The sequence below is a fragment of the Lemur catta genome, chromosome 19, assembly GCF_020740605.2.
Source record: "Lemur catta isolate mLemCat1 chromosome 19, mLemCat1.pri, whole genome shotgun sequence".
In the NCBI taxonomy this organism is placed as follows: domain Eukaryota; kingdom Metazoa; phylum Chordata; class Mammalia; order Primates; family Lemuridae; genus Lemur; species Lemur catta.
Window position 1 is genome coordinate 24,308,117 of NC_059146.1, and position 18,660 is coordinate 24,326,776.

The following is an 18,660-nucleotide window of genomic DNA, read 5'->3' on the forward strand; positions in this document are numbered from 1 at the left end:
TCAGCCTCTTCAGTAGTTGGAACTATAGGTGCGCACCACCACGCAGGGGTAATTTTTCTATTTTTAGTAGCGACGGGGTCTCACTCCTTCTCAGGCTGGTCTGGGACTCCTGAGCTCAAGCGATCCTCCCGCCTCGGCCTCTCAAAGTGCTAGAATTACAGGCGTGAGCCACCGCGGCTGGCCTGGCCAGGATTTTTAAATCTCAGAGGCCAGCCTTCCAAAGGCCTGTCAAGGGCAGAGGCTGAGCGGCTGGACTGGGTCCCTTACAGAGACACAGGCTGCCTGGGGGAGCAGGTACCCGATTTGGGACTTTCAGAACCCAATGACCCTGCAAGTTATCAAGAGGCAGCCTTGGGGATGCATTCAGCGTCGCTTCTGCAAGGCATGAGGTGGGCGATAGGGGGCGCCGGAGATCCGGGACCCGCCCTCGGGGGCGGGGCCTCCCCGCCCGGACTCCTCCTCCTCCCGCCCTCCTCCCTTTTCCCCGCTCCAGCGCGGCCACCAGCTCGGGCCTCGGCTCCCCCTCCCAAACCCCCCCTCCCTGGAGCGGAGCCCACCCGAGGGTCCCTGTCTCGCCCCCCGAGCCCAGCCGCCCGGCCAGAATAGCAGCTTTCGGGGGCAGAACCCCGCCAGCCTGCCTCCCTCCCGTTCAGCCCTGCCAGAGGCCCCCAGCCATGAATCTCTTCCGATTCCTGGGAGACCTCTCCCACCTCCTAGCCATCATCTTGCTACTGCTCAAAATCTGGAAGTCTCGTTCGTGTGCCGGTGAGAGGCCCACCTGGGCGGGAGAAGGGGAGAGACTGCTTGGGCGGGGGGCGTCCCAGGACTCGGGAAAGGTTCTGGGGACACTAGGGGGACAGGTCCCTCCCCCCGCCGCTTGCGGGGGATCTTTCTTCCAGGTCCTGGGTCGCCAGGAGGTCAGCTCCCTTCCCCAGATTGGAGGGCTGCATACAGTTTAGTGAGGGTGGCCCAAGGCCCCCAATTCAGCCACCCATAGCCCCAATCTTGGCAGCCCGAGGGTTCAGGGACTGAGAACTGGGAGCCATGGCAGGCGGGAGGTGGCTGGGAGTTGGTGACGTGGACCGTGGCGTCCAGGAAGGGAGTGTGAGGGAGGCGAATGGATCCCCAGGGGCTGAGGTCCGGTTGGGTCCTCCCTAGGTCCCACCTTGGGTCTGGACTAGGGGAGAACCCTGAGGGGGACAGAGGTGGCCGCGAGGCCTAGCCTGGGACAGAGCCTCGGGCTGGAGTAGCTTCGGGGGCCTGGGCTGCCCCCTGGCTGTGGGCTGTGGGAAAGTGCCCTGCTCAGGCCGGCAGGCGGGGTGGGGAGGCCTCTAGGGACAGCTGCACTCCAGAGCCGCCTCCAGGCTGGTCCCAGGCACTGTGCCTTAGTTTATTGCCCGTGCAACGCACCCTAGCCCTCTCCCTCTCTCCCTCTCTGGACCACAGGGATTTCAGGGAAGAGCCAGGTGCTGTTTGCTGTGGTGTTCACTGCCCGATATCTGGACCTCTTCACCAACTACATCTCACTGTACAACACTTGTATGAAGGTAAAGGCTCTACTCCACCTCTCTGGGCTGCCCTGGGGCAGGGGAGCCAGGTGTAGGTCCCAGACTCCCAGGTTTGAGGGAAGAGGGGCTGGGGGCCTGGACTCCTGTGTCTGAGGGAGGAGGGGGTTGGGCTTTCAGACTCCTGGGTCTGAGCCTGTTGGGGGTTACAGGATCTGCCCTGTGAGCTGAGGTGCCCTCTTCTCATCCTCCTCCTCAGGTGGTCTACATAGCCTGCTCCTTTACTACAGTCTGGATGATTTACAGCAAGTTCAAAGCCACTTACGATGGGAATCATGACACATTCAGAGTAGAGTTCCTCGTCATTCCCACGGCTGTCCTGGCGTTCTTGGTCAACCATGACTTCACCCCTCTAGAGGTAGGCCCCTTGCTGGGACTCCTTTGCTGGTTGGATGGGGTATGGCAGAGAGGCTATGACAGCAGACCTCATGGAGGCTTCCTTCTGTGGGTTGTGCTCAGGGTGCCTTATTTTAGGACAAACAAGTTCAGTGTATGGGCTCTGGGGTCAAATGATGTTAACACAATGGCAGCACAGTCACTGTGTGACCGATGCTGCTCTAAGCATTTCACATACATTAATTCATTACTTTTCATAGCAGCGCCATTTTATAGATGAGGAAACTGAGGCTTAGGGAGTCTAAATGACTAGTCCAAGGTCATCAACCTACTAAGTACCAGACTGAATAGCTCAGGAATTGGAAACAGGGCTCTAGAGCCAGGCTGTTTGGATTTGAATTCTAGATCTGCTACTTTCTATTAGCATGATCTTGGGCATGTGACTTGACCTTTCTGTGCCTCAGTTTCCCCATTTGTAAAGTTGTGATTAAGTCATTGTGAGGATTTACTGAGATTTTGCAACATCGCTTGGTGGTTAAACACACATAGACTCCAGAATCAGAGCACAGGGATTTGAAACCTGCCTCTACCACTTGGCAGATATGGAACTTTGGGCAAGTCATGTAACTTCTCTGTGCCTCAGTTTCCTCTTCAGTAAAAGGGGGATAATCAGTTCCTAATTCATAGGGTTCTAATGAGGGGCTGATATCTGTCAAGCACAGTGTCTGGCACAAGGTCTGTGTTAGTCCATTTCATATTGTTATAAAAGCTGGGTAATTTATAACGAAGAGGTGGGCCGGGCGCGGTGGTTCACGCCTGTAATCCTAACACTCTGGGAGGCCGAGGCGGGTGGATCGCTCGAGGTCAGGAGTTTGAGACCAGCCTGAGCAAGAGCGAGACCCCGTCTCTACTAAAAATAGAAAGAAATTATCTGGCCAACTAAAATATATATAGAAAAAATTAGCCGGGCGTGGTGGCACATGCCTGTAGTCCCAGCTACTTGGGAGGCTGAGGCAGGAGGATCGCTTAAGCCCAGGAGTTTGAGGTTGCTGTGAGCTAGGCTGACGCCACGGTGCTCACTCTAGGCCGGGCAACAAAGCAAGACTGTCTCAAAAAAAAAAAAAAGAGGTGTATTTGGCTCACTGTTCTGCAGGCTGTACGAGAAGCATGGTGCTGGTATCTGTTTCTGGTGAGGACCTCAGGAAGCCTCTACTCCTTAGGCAAAGAGGGAGCAGGCATGTCACATGGTGAGAGAGGGAGCAAGAGAGGGAGGAAGTAGAACCAGGCTCCTTTAAACAATCAGCTCTTTCGTGAAGTAGGAGAGGTGGAAGGCACTAAGCCATTCATGAGAGATTTGTCCCCATGACCCAAACACCTTCCACTCGACCCCACCTCCAACATTGGAGATCAAATTTCAACATGAGATTAGGAAGGGACAAATCAAAATTATATCAAGGTAGGAAGTGCTGCGTCAATGTTTGTTCAGTGACGGAAGTATTTAGTACTATGCCTGATACTTTTACTTGTAAATGTCAGCTGTCATGATTTTCATTCAATGGTGTTATGATGAGACCCGTACAAACTCCTGGGAGGAATTTTGGGAGGACCCATGCTAAGTTTGTGACCTCATGCCTCCTGAGGCTTGGCAGGAATCATAAATTCTGGATAACCTTTTCTCACTTAGGCCTACACTACTCCTGCCTTATAGGAAGCTATCCCTGGGTGGCCAGACGTGCTGATGTTTTCAACAGAAGCCATAATTCAAGAGTTTTCAGGCAAGATATCTCACTTTAAAATTTTGGCCACAGATTCAAAATATATTTCTAAAAGTCCTGTGCAGGCTAGACAAATCCGACTGAGGGTGACTTTGGCCCATGAGTCCCCAGAAATGTCAGGAGGCTGTATCATGCTGTGGCGAGAACCCTGGACTTGGCTCCAGGCCCTGGACTTTGCAAATATATCATTGTTGCCACCTTACTTGGAGCATTTACCCAAGCCCTTGGCCTACTCATAACTGCCCTGCTGAGTAGGGATGACTGAACCCATTTTGCAGATGGGGAGATCGCCTGAGGCTGGGGGAGGCAGAGGGGCTGGGCCAGAACCCAGGCCTCTTGACTTCAGCCTTTGCGGTTCCCTCATTTAGAGGGGGCAGTGACTTGTGCAAAGTATCGGCACTGACTAATTGCCCAGCCCTGAGCGGGCCATTCTAAACACATTATCATCCCATCTGATCTCTCGGCCACCCTGGGAAACAGGCATCCTCATTCCTGTTTCTTGGAGGACTAAGGTGAGGCTCAGAAAGGAGAGTTCATAGGATTTGAACCCAGTCCTGCCTGCTTCCAAAGCTTATGCTATTACTTGGTGCTTGCTAAAAATTATGTTTTAATCATAGAAGGAAAATATTCTTCTTTAAAAATTCAGACATCACGAAATAGAGGATGTAAAACGCAACTGACCTTTCATCTCTGGGACTGAAGGGAGGCTGGCAGATGTCTGCAGTCTCTTGTTCCCCCTCCTGTGATGCCATGTTCTGCTCACCAGTGATGGTTATCACTGCTGCCTAAACGGTGGCCTGTGCTTCACTCGCTCACTCATTCATTCAGGAATTGGGCTAGGTGCTGGGGCCACGGGGTGAACAAGGTATAGGATCCCAGGCCTCATGAAGCTCACATTCTGGTGATAGCGGCCAAGAAAGGGATAAGATGGGGTGATGTGACAGTCCTGGGGAAAGGATGGTCAGGGAAGGTCTCTCTCAGGAGGTGACTGACGAGCTGAGGCTGGGAGGATTTGGAGGAGACAGATGTGTGACAGTCTAGGGGAAGAGCTTTCCCTGCTTCAGGAACAGCAAGTGCAAAGGCCCTGAGGCAGGAGGAAGCATGGCGTGTTGGAGGACCAGATAAAGGGCCTTTGTGGCTGCAGCCCAGGGAGTAAGCGGAGTGTGTAGGGGATGAGGTTGGACTGGGGAGGGCAAGGTCAGGAGTTTGGGTTTTATTCTACTTGCAGTAGGAAGAAGTCACTGGAGGATTTTAAGCCAGGGAGTGACATGATTTGATTTATGTCTCCAAAGATTACACATTAAATGGTGTCCCTACAAGAGTGGGAAAATCATCCCCATTGTAGAGATAAGGAAGTGGAGACTTGGGGAATCTGTTTATCTTGCCCAAGGTCTCATAGAAGGGAAATCTCTGAGCCAGGATTCCAGCCAGGTCTGCTTTGTAGAGAGGCGAAATTGGAAAGTGTTTATGAGCACTGACTATGAGCCCTTGGTTCAGATACCTACGCTGCTGCTTACTAGCTACATGGTCTTGGGCAAGTATCTTAACTCCTCTGGCCTCAGTTTTCTCATCCATAGAATGGGGTTGCTAATAATGGGATCTCGCGCATGGGACCATGGTGAGGGTTAAAATGGAGACACGAATAACACTGGTAGAACAGTGTCTGTCATGTGGTAAGTACCTGGGTTGTGTCCCTCCTCTCTCTGACTTCATTGTGCCTGTAACTGTCATCCCATCCCCTGCCTTCTCTCACGCCTTGTCCTCTCCTGCCTCACTCTGTCCTCTGTTCCCCTCCCTGGCCCCTCCGCAGATCCTCTGGACCTTCTCCATCTACCTAGAGTCGGTGGCCATCTTGCCACAGCTATTCATGGTGAGCAAGACTGGGGAGGCAGAGACCATCACCAGCCACTACTTGTTTGCGCTGGGCGTCTACCGTACACTCTATCTCTTCAACTGGATCTGGCGCTACCACTTCGAGGGCTTCTTCGACCTCATCGCCATCGTGGCGGGCCTGGTCCAGACAGTCCTCTACTGCGATTTCTTCTACCTCTACATCACCAAAGGTAGCCAGGATTCAGGGCTGGCTGCAAGGGAGCCTGCTCTTTGCACAGCTCCTGCCTCCCTGGGGTCTGGGGTCCATCTCCTCACCCCTGTGTCACTCAAGGGAGGGAGGGCTTCCTCTCCTGGCTTCTGGGGCCCCACGTCTCTCCTAGGAATTCAGACCATTAGTCTCTGCCTCCCTAAGGACCAAGGAGTTTTTGTCCTCAGCCCCCATGTTGCTTTGAGTGGAGACCAGATGGGGCAGGGACTCGGGTCCACCGAGATTCACTCATTCATTTATTCATTCAACAAATGTATTGAGCACTTTCTGTGTCCCTGGCCAGGTGCTAGGCTCTGGGGATACAGCAGGAGGAGAAAAGGTGGAGGAGGCCCTGTTCTAGAGGGGAGATGGTGAATGAACAAGCAAAGAAAGAGAACTGTCAGTAGTAAGAAGGGCTATGCAAGAAATAAACCAGCGATGTGTTCATAAGTAACTGTGGAGGGGGGGGCTACTTTATATGGGGGTCAGGGGAAGGCCCTTTGAGGAGGTGATGTTTAGGCAGAGACCTAAAAACCCAGGATTCAGTTGTGTGAAGGAGAGAGGGGCAGTAAAGGCTGAGGCTCGGAGGGCGGGAGGGGGTGGTCTCACTTTGCCAGGCCTGCCAGACCCTCTGACCCCACCTCCCTCAGAGATCAAGGCCTCCAACCAGAGAGTTCTCCAAGGGTAGAACAGCAGCCCTGGGAGAAATGGGGCTGCTCTTGGCCTCCTTCGCTCAGCACCTAGGACCAGACCAGCATCCCCCAGCCCTGCCCCTTCAGTGATTCAGGCGGATTCCCCAGTTCATGACCCAGAGTCCTGGGGGGCTGTCCCTCCTTGCCTGTCTGCCTGGCCTGGCATGCAGGACCTCCTCTGGGTGGGGAGGCTGCCCGCTTCGTCGGGGGCCCTGATGGTAATGCCCACCCACTTTCTCTCTTCACAGTCCTGAAGGGGAAGAAGTTGAGTTTGCCAGCATAGCCCCGGTCCTCGCCGTCCCTCTCCTCGGCAGTGGCGGGAGGCAGAGGAAGGCGACTGATGACGAAGACCTTACCCATCCATGGGTGAATTTTTAAAGAACCAACCTCTTCCTGCTCCCCATCCCGCCTCCTGTTGGGTTTCAGGAAGGCAGTGGAGGACTCAAGCCTTGGGGAGCTCAGGACCTGGGCTGTTTGTAGTCTTTTGCCTTTTAGAGAAGAAAAAAAAATCTTTCCACTATTTAGTTTTTGACTCTGATGACTCTTTTCTCTTCTACTTTCTGGCCCCAATTTTTATAAACTATTTTTGAGTGTCCTGTGGGCTGGGGCAGGGTGAGAGATCTTTTCCCTTCCCCAAGCCCCTCGGCTCCCTTCCGGACCCCACCTCCAGCCCTATTGGTTGCCAAACACTAAATCTGCTGACACCCACCTGCCCCACCTCCATGGCCGTGAGCACAGTCCCCCAGCCCCCCACCAAATTTCTAGGTTGGGGATAGGGAGGAAGGGAGGCCCAGGAAGGTCTCTCTTGATTTTTTCATAACAATTTTTTCCCCAGAGTTTGGGTTTTTGGGTCTTGTTCTAGTTTTTTGGCAAATTAGGGGGGCTTGGGCATGGGAAGGGGGGGCTGGCCGGAGAGTCACTGCAGCTCTAATGCCATGTTTTTGTACAGAATTGATGGTTGATTCTTTGTTCTCTTGAAATAAACAGAGAAAAATGCTACCTTTCTTTTGCTGCTCCTTGCCCTTGATCTCCGCATATGTGGGGTCGTGCCTGGCCCCTGTCTCTGCTTCTGCTTTTGCTTGTTGACCATCCACAGGCGACCAGGCCTGGGAGCAGCAGGAAGATGAGAAACTGGGTTTCTCGAGACTTTCAGCTGCATCGATTCCTCACGGCTCCGTTGGGGAAGAAGTTTTGGAGAAAATCTTGAAGATTCTTCTTACTTGGGTGCAGAACTTGCCTGATGGCTTCTCCAGAGCCCCAGGGTTGCAGAGGACCTTCAAGAGCATGTATGTCAGAGGCCATAAATGGGCAGCCCCAGTCCCATCCTCATTTGGCATTTTGTTGCCACTCTGTTTTTTTTTTTTTAAAAAAGGACTGGGTCACTGGCCTTTAAAAACCAGATTTTTACACTAAAGTCTAGATTTCTGGCTTCTCTTGAAAAAAAACTCCATCAGTCTGACAATGCTGGGTCCTCATTTCTGGACGGCAACAGATGGCTACATCTGAATGGATGGGATGCAAGCTTTTCACCACAGTGCCCGGGACTTGGCTGCGGGGTTGTTATCATTTATTACTGGGGTGACGCTGTGTGGTTATTTTTGTTTGTTTGTTTGTGGAGTTAAAAGGAAAGTGCAATATTTTCCATGTCTTTCTCCAGATTGGCTTCACACCCGGCCTATTTCCTTCACTCATGTTACCTGCCTGGCTCTTGTAAGCTTTTGGATTTTTGACCCTTGATTTAGTCAGACTTCCTGAGTGTCCTCTCTGACCTTCTAACTTCCACTTTACTGCCTCCAGGTATCCCATAGGATGGCTCTGGAAGCTTCAGGAGGCAGGGAGCTGGCATTCCTGAGCACTTAATATGTGCCAGGCTCTGTGCCTTACACAGATGAGCTCTTTCGACCCCCACAGCAGCCCCTGAAGAGGGGGCACTTTGTGGGTGAGGAAACAGGCTTAGAGGGACGTGTGGCAAAGGTGGGGTTTGCACCTGGGCTTCCTGATGCCAGAGCCAATGTGTTTAACCACTGCTGTGTGGTTTTCAAGCTACTTTTTGTTTCTCTCTTTTAAGCCAAGGGACCTTCTATTTAGAAGCATTTTGCCCAGAAGCCTAATATGGGAAACACAGGAGCAGGGCTGCTGGGGTTGACTGTGGGGAGGCCGGTGGTGTCCCTGCCTGCTTAGCCCGAGGCACCACTTTGAACACAGTCTGAAAACCATCCATCTAAATCTGGTCCGATTCTCTAGCTTTATAGCCAATACAGCTCTGGCCCACAGAAATTAATTGACATCCCCAAGGTTATCAAGCTTATGATAGGGGGAGGACCAGAGCTCAGAATCCTCCATTTCCCACATCATAATGCTTCCCATCCACTATGCTGCTGCCCTGGAGACCACGTGTTTATTTTTGTATTTTCCGAACTGAGTACAGGGCCTGCCACACAGGAAGCCTCAAAAAAGGGACCAATGGAACCCAAATTTGATTCCTCACAACTCATGTCCTTTTGTCCAGTTTGTAAGCCAACACTCTGCAGGCCACTGTGGCCCCCATGTAGGTGTGTTTTGTTTGGCCTGCACTACACATTTACATATTTTTTTTGTATTTTTTTGCCCACTAATTTCACATAAAAAGCCACCCCCCCAAAAAAAAGGATGTCCAAATTGTTCTCGAAAAACCAGAATCAAGGGCTGCACTATACAACATGGTAGCCTTTAGTTACATGTGACCGTTGGAACATGGCGAGTCCAAGTTGAGGTGTGCTGTCAGCATAAAATACACAATGGGTTTCAAACACCTAGTATGAAGAATGTAAAGTACCTCACTAATAATTTTTATATTGATTGCACATTGAAATGATAATATTTTGGATATATTGGGTTAAATAAAATATTAAAATTAATTTACTTGTTTTGTTTTACTTTTCTTAATGTGGCTACCAGACTATTTTGAATTCCCCTAGGGGCTCGCAGCAGATTCCAGCGGGACAGAGCTGCTCTAGAAAGCCCAGGCCCCACTGGTGAATAGTGGACGCTGAGTGGAGGCTGCCCATCCTAGATGTGGCCCCACCACTCCCTTACTAGGTGCTTCACCCACTGGGGTTACCTGCCTTGCCCATCCTGGTGGCCCATAGGCAGGAGCATTTGTGGCCTGTGCATGAGTCCCTGATTACCACTGGGGATCCCCTAGAATAAAAATCCTTCCTCCCCCAAGACAGTCTTGGAAATATTTGAAGACAAGGATCTCCCCTGAATCTTGTTCATGGACTCAGCATCCCCTGTTCCTCCACCGAGTCCTCCTCACACAGTTTGGTTTTGTCACTGTTAGGAGTGAAGGATTTCGGGCTTTGGCTTCAGTGACAGGGCTGGGTGCCCTTGTTGGCCCTTCTTGGCACTCTCCACGGGTGGAAGCATTCTCTCTCTCGGAACTTTAGGTTCCTCAACTGTATGATGGGGCACCTTGTGCCTCCCTCCCATGGCCAGCGTTGGGGCTCTGGAGGTGATGACTTGACAGGACTTAGTGCACGACAGGCCTGAAAAAATTGTTTCTTCTCAGCACCTTCAATCTGCTGCTATCAAGGTGGCACCAGAGGAAGGGTCCAGGAGGTGGTATGAAAATGTGACCCACTACGGAGACCCCAGAGGTGACCTTATAGAGTTTCTCCCCAACCCTGGCCAGTCAAGGGACCAGAGAGGAACAGACATGAGAAGGACAGAGGGCTGTTTTCAGAAACCCTTCTGGAGGGAGGATTATCTCTTTACTGATGTGGATAAGATTGCTTAGTTGCCAGGCATCATAGCAAGGCGGGGGGCCTTTGGAGTGGTCAGATAGGGGGAGAGGGCAGAGCTGGCATAACTCAGGCTGTTGGGGCCAGTGGTGGGCGTGTTGACAGGGCTGAAGGCAGAGGGTGGGGAGAGGGTGGTCAGCACCACACCGCCCTCATCCAGGGAGTGGTTGTAGGGGACTGGAGCGTCATTTTGGAGGTCCTGGAATGCCAAGTAGGCCTGGAATATCTGTGGGCAGAAAAGGCATGCTGAAGGCTGGCTTGGGCTGGGCAGCGGGGAGAGGGACTGGGCTGGGGACTGGCCTGGGAGGGAGAAAAAGGGTATGCTGACTGCTCACAGCCCAGGGGCACCTAGCCCAGGCCCCATTCCTAATGCTGGGCTGCGGCTTCTCAGAGGAAGGGGCACCTGGAAGGGACCAGTAGAGGCCCTAGGAGAGTCCCCCCACCCCTGGGTCCCAGGGAGCTAAGTGAGAGCAGGAATGTTTTAGCCCTTTCACCAACACCCCCCACCCCCGACAGAAAATGCCCCCCCGAGGAGGAGGGGGAGGGGGCTCATCCTCACCCAGACAAGGATGGAAAAGAAAGTGAAGGCGATGGCCGCCTTGGCACTGCTGCTCCCCAGGAGGAACTGTCTGGGAGAAGAATGCTGCCACTGGTTGGCCAGGAAGCAGAAACCCACGAACCAGATGATTGCCCAGAGGACTGTGGCGCGGCAAGGAGAGAAGAGGGGTTAGGAGAAAGCTGCTCAGGCAGCGCCGCTGAGGCACAGAAAGGACAGGGCTGGGGGGCTCACTGCGTGACCTCCCACGAGTGATTCCCCCCCAGTCCCTCCAAGCCCTCCCTAAAGTGAACCACTGGAGTAGAGCTGTGCTGTCTGCATGGGAGCCTCTGGCCGTGTGTGGCTATTAAAATTTCAATTTATTAAAATAGAATTAAAAAAAAATTCAGCTCCTTGGTCACACTGGTCACATTTCAAGTGCCCAGTGGCCAAAGGTGGCTGGTGCTTCCCCTGCTCAGGGACAGAACGTTTCTACCCCCACAGAAAGTTCTGGGCAGTGCTGGACTCGATGACCTGCAGGGACGCCCTTGGCCCTGAGAGGCTGGGACTGGCCTGGTGGGGAAGAGGAGGAGGGGAACAGTTGAGATCTGCCAGACTGAGAGGAAGGAGGCCAGGGCCTGAGGAAAAGGAACGTGCATTTATTTAGCACTTACTGTGTGCCAGGCTCTATCAAGAGTGTTCGGCAGTGGTTAGGAGGTAAGACTTTGCTTTGAAGTGCTTGACCTGCCACTCAGCAGCTGTGTGCCCAACTATATCACTTCCTCAAGCCTCAGTTTCCTCCTCTGTAAAGTGGGAATACAAACAAAACTTACCTCCTAGGTGGTTCTGAGGACTACATGAGAAGAGGCACTAGGAACACAGACTCTGTGCCTGACACGTGGGAAGCGCACATGTCAACACTACTACAGGCCTCCTTTACCTCATTCCATCCTCAGAAAACACCTGCGAGGTAAGGGTTTTCATCCCAGCTTTTACTGAAGCTCAAAGAGGGGAAGAGAGTTGCACAGCCCACAGAGCGGGGAGGTGCTGGGTTGAGATTTCCAACCCGGGTCTGTCTGGCTCCATCCTCTGAACCCCACTTCCTGCCACCAGGTGGCTTTTCAAGAAATGTTCTGTGAACAAGGGAGGAAAACCTGAGGAAAGAGCCGGGCAGTAGGGAGGCTTCTAGAATTAGCCTGGGGGTCAGAAGAGGTGACCCTTACACTGGGTCTAAAGGATGAGTAATAATTCCCCAGGAGGAAACAGCAGGTGCAGACAAGCAGTGAAAAGCTGTGGGCCACGTGTGGTCAGATGCCTCCTGTTGGGAGGACCGTCAGAGATGAGGCTGGCTGGGTGGTGAAGGGCTGTGTCCTGGTGGCCCTGGGGAGTGGGGAGGATTGTGAGCAAGCGGAAGGGTAGCTCTGGGCAGAAGGTCGTGGGGGCTCACCCGCCAGGATGAAGTCCAAGAGCTGGAAGGCCGTCTTGAAGCGGGAGCTGGTGATGCGGCTCTCGTGGGCGTCCAGGACCAGGAAGACCAGGCAGCTGAGGAAGGCCAGGAAGCTGGCTCCCACCGCGAAGCTGCAGGCCACGTTGTTGCTGTTGAGGACACAGTGGAGCTGTGGATTCTCCGTCTTGTTCTGGTAGCCGTCAGTCAGCAGGGAAGAGAAGACGATGAGGGAGAAGACCTGTGGATCCAGGGGCCAGAGCGGAGCTCAGCGTATCCCGGATGCCACTCCTCCCTGGTGCTGACACCCACTCACTGGGCCATCCTGGCCCCCTCCCTCCCTGTCCCAGCCTCAGAGCCCTCAGCCTCCTGCCCCTCATTACGTCTGCTCCATCCATCCTGGCTCGGGCCTCATCCTCTCCCCCGGGCCCTCAATCCAGCCTCCTCCCAGCCTCCCTGCCTCCAGTCCATCCCCTACATGGCTCAGAGGGCTCTTTCAACATGCTGTCCCCCTGCCCTCAGCCCCCCATGGCTCCCCAGTGCCCAAGACTGAGTCTCATTCCCACGGCCTGGCTTTGGAGGCCTTGCGTGGTCTCCATTCTCCTTGCTCATCTCTCCCATTCACCCCTGCCTTGCTCCACACTCCCCTTCTGCCACCAAATAAAATATTAAAATTAATTTACTTGTTTAAAATAAATATTAAAACTAATTTACTTGTTTACTTGTTTGGTGGCAGAAGCTGGTACCTGCCACCAAACCCAGGTACCAATATAAAATGCTTGGCATGGTGCCCAGGATGGAGAAAGAACTGAATAAATGTTTGTTGTCGTGATCATTCCCTCTGCCTCCCAGCCCTTCCCTCTGCCTGTGACTTCTTTCTCCTTCTCACCAATTCCTACTCATTTTTAAAGATAATAAATTTGTGAAATAGTCCAAATATACAGAAAAGTATGGAGAGAAATGTAACAAACACCTAGTGCCAACTACCCAGAACTAACAAATATTAATATTTTGTCTTTTTTTTTTTTTTGCTTCAGGACTTTTAAAAAAAAACAAATACAACACTGATACAGTAACCCCATCCCTCTCATCTGTGCATGGTGCATACAGTCTGTGCTACGCTTGTCTTGTGTGATTATTTATTAAACACCACTGAAGTACTCTACAAACACTAGCCTAGATCATCCATATTACCACACTAGGACTTAGGCGCTACTAACAGCCCTGAGTTTTAGATAATGAAACTGAGGTACAGAGAGGATTGGGAGTTGCCTGAACTCAACTGGCTGGTCAGTGGCGAGCCTGGCGCCTGGGTCTGTTTTGACCCCTTGCTGTACTACATCATGCTGGACCAAACGCCTTGAAGGCAGGGGTTCCTAGCAATGCAATTTGGTGAAAATTTGAAGTCCCAATTATTTGTCCCAGATAGTCACAATGCAGCATGGTGAGGTGTATGCCAGACACAGGAGCCAGTGTGTATAAGGGATGGGGGGTGGGAGTTGGCCCAGGAAGGCTTTCCGGATGAGGCAATGCTTATAAGGAGTGTTGAAGGGTGAGAAAGGCTAAGAGATAGGAATGTTGTCTGGAGGGCAATAGGGAGCCATGGAGGGCTGTGAGCAGGGGATGAGCAGCTCTGGGTGCAGATGTAGAAAGACTCTCTGTGTAGAGATGGGTTAAAGCAGGTGAGTCCAGAGGCTGAGAGGCCAGGGAGGAAGCTGAGGCCTGGGGTAGGGGAGAGAGTGAGGGTTTGAGTAGGAACTGAAGTGGGGCTGGATTTAGGAGATAATAATAAGGTAAGAGCTGAACCTTGGACAACGAGAAGTTGTTAGGCAGACGAGAGGAGGAAGGGCATTCTAGGCAGAGCAGACAGTATATGCAAAAACCAGATACTGCAGAGCAGGGCTTCTTCAGGGATAAGAAATAAATCTCATTTGAGGGATCCAGTGTGAGATGCGGCTGGAAAAGTGGGCGGAAGCCAGATCCTGAGAGGCCTGGAACACCAGGCCCAGGGGCCCTGACTTGGGGAGCCATGGAAAGGGGTTTAATTTTATTCATGGAAGGATTCCGGGTAGCAGATGGTCAGGGTCAGACCTGGGGGCTAGAGAAATCCTCTGAGGTCCTGTGGCTGATGGACTGGAGGCGGGCAAGAGGCCAACAGACCTGAGAGGAAGCTAGTAGGGAGGCTCAGGTGAGAAACACTGCGGTCGGAGCTCTGGGGAATACAGTAACATTCAGGATGTAAAGTAGGATTTGGTGATTGACTGGATGTGGCAGCGCTGGCGATGGGGGCTGGTGGAGGGATAGGTCGAGGGAAAGGGAATGTTGAAAATTTCCCCTTCAGTGGAAGTGGAGGTCCTCCCAAACAGGCTCCATGTGGGACCTTTCTCTCCATCCACAGCACCCAGCACCAGACTAGACTCAGCAAGTGTGTGTTGAAAGAGTGAATGACTTTGGCTTCTTCTTTGCTCTCGCCCTGCCCTTCGGGGTGCAGACGGAGGAGGCAAAGGACTGCTTCTAAACTCCTCAGCTTCCTTCATTCTCCTCCCTCCTTTGCCTTAATTGCCTGCTCTAAACAACAACAGCAGCAACAACCTGAGCCCCTCTCTTTGCCTTGCACTTTCGCATTAGCCAAGGATATTCATGTCGTCTCATGTGATCCTCACAGCAACCCTCGGAGGGAGGCTGTCAGATGATTCCCGTTTAGGAGCTGAAGACCTGAGTCCATAGCGGAGGAGTGCCTTGCCCTGCTGGTTTAAGGCAGAACCAGGTGGAGGACGGGAAAACACATCGATCATTTTTGAGCCCATATTCATTTTACCTGCCCTACCTCCCTGGAATCTTGCCCCAGCCCCACGCGGTAGAGGTTATTAATTCACTTCTGTTTTACAGGTGATAAATCGAAGCCATTATGGTGGGGTGGAAGGAGCCAGACACGTCTGACTCTGCCAGCTGTGTGGCCCTGGGCAAATCACTCACCTCTTGGAGCCTCAGTTTCCCAGTCTGTTTCTATGCTACAAAGAGGGGGAATATGGGGGTGGGTTCTGGGTCCCAGTAGGTGCTCAGAAAAACAGTAATTTTCGTGACTCACCCAGGGAGGGGAAGCGTCCTCTCAAGGTCAGTCAGCGGTGGAGGGGGGATTGGAATCCAGTCCTCCTGACTTCCAGGTGGGAGGGCTGTCTACTGACCCTGAAAACCCTGGACTGTGGCATGAGCCCAGGACACTGGAGACTCTAGGAGGGAGACTCAGCTGGCCCAGAAGGACCCATCCCTCTGAAGCCTGAGTCCAATCTCTTTCCATGCCCTCCCTGGCCTGTCCCCAGGGAAGGAGCAAAGATTCATCAGTTAAGGCACCAGCTGGCAGGCGGCAGCGAGAAGGACAAGAGCACCAGCTGCCCAGAGACTCCCTCCTGAGGAGCCAGGCCAGGGGGGAAGGAGGAGAGGGCAGGAGGGAGGGAGGATGGAGACAGCGGGCAAAGTCCGTGACCAGAACGTCTGGCATGGTTTGTGTTTGCGGCCCTTCCTCCCCCTTCCCCCGCACAGTCCACACCAGCTGGGCCTCCTTCTCCCTCTACACCGGCCCTTCCTTCTGAAGCTTTGGACACAGGGTGGGTGGATCCGAGAGTGACTTGCTCACCAGCTGGGTGATGTCCTTGGGCAAGTCACTCAACCTCTGTGAGCCTCAGTTTCCCCGTGGGTTAAACAAGGATAATAACACTCATGTCATAGATTTGTGATGAGAAATAGAGGAGCTAACACCAGCAAGGGACCTAGCATGAGGATATGGTATTTGAAATTACACTCTTTCACTGGGAGAGAAGGACAATGGACACAAGTCCCAATCACCCTAGGCCCCCAAAAGCCATCTTTCTCCTTGCTCACAAGTAATAATTTGTTCCAATAACAATCACTGTTTAAGGAAAGATCACTACTTGCCAGGTCCATGCTGAACAGTTCATAGGCATTAACTTGTTTCCTTTTCACAAGTATACTTCCTATGGGTAGGGTATTAGGACCCTTGTTTTACAGATGAGGTTCAGAGAAATCAAGTAACTTGCTCAAGGTCACACAGACATAGGGTGGCCATGCAAGCTATTAAACAAAACAGGGCACTTTGAGAATGAAAGGTGGTGCTGCTGATCGTCACATCAGGGTGGCCTGGGCCTATGCCACCCTGCATGGACAGTGTGTGGGTATCCAGGATTCTCGGCCAGGCCTATCTGCTCCCTCTCCAACCTTAGGCTGCAGAAAGGGCAGGGAGGAGATACACTGGATTAGGAATCCAGGGGGAAACCCTGAGTTGGAGCCTGGGAACTCCACCTACTCCTATGACCCTGATCAAGTCTCATCCTCTCCTTGGGCCTCAGTTTCCAATTCATTCGGGAGCAATGGAAGCAGCACAGGTTACAGTCCATAGCCCCGGCTCTAACCCCTCTTGTACTGAGGTCCAGAGAGGAGCAGTGATTACTTCAAGGTCACACAGCAATGTCTGGGCTGAATGAGGATTTGACCCCAGGTGTCCAAATTCTTTGGGAATGCATGAAAAGCCCTTGGCACAGTGCCTGGCACAAAGTGACCACCATCTGGTAGCTTAGGTCTACATTACATATTCTCTTCTTAGAGGCCCCGACTCCTATTTCTCCCCTCCTCCTCCCTCACCTACCTGAGAGGTGGAAAATGAATGGGCCCTGGCCGTCTCACAGACCCCAGTTTGAATCCTAAGCTCTGCCTCTTACTTTGTGACATTAGCCAATGCTGTCCAATAGAACTTCCTGGCGTGATGAAAATGTTCCATATCTGTGCTGTCCCATTTGAGAGCCACCAGCCACATGTGGCTGTTGAGCATCTAAAATGTGGCTACTGTGACTGAGGAACAGAATATTTTAATGAGTGCAAATTGAGGGAGCCACATGAGGCTGTGGCTACCCCCTTGGACAGCACAGACTTAAAAAATTTACTTCTCTGATCCTCACCTTTCTTATTTCAAAGATGGGGCACATAGCACCTACTTTGGGGGGTTGTTTCTTACTCTGAGAGTCAATAACTGCTAATAACTTGTGGCTGTTGTTAGTTTCCTTTTGCTTCATCTCCCATCTGACCCTTCCTCCCCCCACTCCTTCCCACCCTACGTCTGTCTCCTGTCACCCAGGGGCGCAGGTGGGCAACAGGAGGCCTCACCCCTGCGAAGATTCGTGCAATGATCTTGGGCCTCTTCAGAAACTGCACGGCTTCGCTGTCAGCCAGGTCCTGGAGGCTTTCGGGGATGTGCATGGTGGCTGCTCTCCTCCTGGGGCCCCGTGAGGCGGGAGCAGGGGTGCTGGGTGCCGCCTGCTGGGTACCGCTGTCTGGGGGCTCCAGGCCCACCCTGGGCTCGGCTGTGCAGGACGACACAGACTGGGGAGGCTGGAGTCAGGGGCACAGGGTGAGGGGTTACTGGGGGGGTCCCAGGAGTGGGGAGCATGGTTTGGGGGTGCTGGGGAATCTCATGAGTTGAGGAACAGGGTAAGGGGCTATTGAGGAGTCCAGAGGTCGGGGTGTGGGCTGAAGGGACTGAGGGGGGTGGTGGCAGGAGCCGGGAACAAGGGGTGAGGGGCCTTCTGGGGGTCCTAGGAATGGGGGTCTGGGCTGAGGGGGGCACTGGAGGTCCCAGGAGTGGGGGACACAGCGAAGGGGCTGCTTCAAGCTCCAGGAGTTGGGTACAGGGGCTGAGTGGGTCAGGGGTCCCAGAGGAGGTGTGCAGGGTAAGGAGTTCCCAGGCCAAGGAGAAGGGGTGTGGAGAGGGCTGGGCTATTGGGGGCCATGTCCCTTGACACAGGAGCGGGAGGGCCCGGTTTAAGGCCCGCGTTCTCTGCCAGAGGACACACGGGGGATTTTCTGGGGAGTAGGGGGTGCCGCATTCAAGGTCAGAACCCCTGGGAGGTCTGAACCAGAGGAATCTCGTCCAGGTTTTGGGGTGACCGCAACCATAATGGGGAACCCAGACACCTCAGAGTATATTTTAAGCTGTCCTTGTGATTTGGAGCTATTTTCCAGAAATAGGGCCTTCCTTTAGAATGCGGCTCCATCTTCATAAAAGTACATTTCCTCAAGTTGGGAGTTTGGACCTCAGATCTGTGGGGAATCTGAGAACTGAGCTGTCCCCTCAGAATGAGGTGGCCATGCCCCCGGCATTAGGCTACCTTCTTGGAATCGAGGTCTTCCCTTTAAGGACGTGGAATGGGGGTGCTGGGGCTTGGGGGTGACGCTGCAGGACAAAGGGCCACCCTTACTCTGGTGGGCCAGTCTCTGTCACCTGGAGGCCCGCTCTTCCTTCAGCCCGCCCTACTCTCCCGGTCCCGGGCGCCACCTCAGCCTTCTTTTGGTTCCGCTTTTTCCCGCCTTTTCGTTCCTCCACAGCTGATTGGCTGAGCCCAAGTCCCGCCCCCTTTCTTTTACCACCTACACCGGAGCTGAC

The 18,660-nt window shown here is 52.9% G+C and overlaps 2 protein-coding genes across 2 annotated transcripts; one reads left to right on the forward strand and one right to left on the reverse strand.

The window, feature by feature from the left end:
- The first annotated feature begins 460 nt into the window (after window positions 1-460).
- On the forward strand, window positions 461-7,447 carry KDELR1 (KDEL endoplasmic reticulum protein retention receptor 1). The gene is made up of 5 exons (XM_045531270.1): window positions 461-765; window positions 1,447-1,547; window positions 1,765-1,923; window positions 5,487-5,739; window positions 6,697-7,447. Exons 1-5 carry the CDS (start codon window positions 675-677, stop codon window positions 6,729-6,731), a joined length of 639 nt encoding a protein of 212 aa, XP_045387226.1. The 5' UTR covers window positions 461-674; the 3' UTR covers window positions 6,732-7,447.
- Window positions 7,448-10,163: 2,716 nt separating this feature from the next.
- SYNGR4 (synaptogyrin 4) lies at window positions 10,164-17,617 on the reverse strand. The gene is made up of 4 exons (XM_045531271.1): window positions 17,385-17,617; window positions 12,213-12,450; window positions 10,790-10,929; window positions 10,164-10,456 (listed from the first exon to the last, which is right to left on the reverse strand). The coding sequence occupies exons 1-4, from the start codon at window positions 17,475-17,477 to the stop codon at window positions 10,223-10,225; spliced, it is 705 nt and encodes a 234-aa protein (XP_045387227.1). The 5' UTR covers window positions 17,478-17,617; the 3' UTR covers window positions 10,164-10,222.
- Between the last annotated feature and the right edge of the window lie 1,043 nt (window positions 17,618-18,660).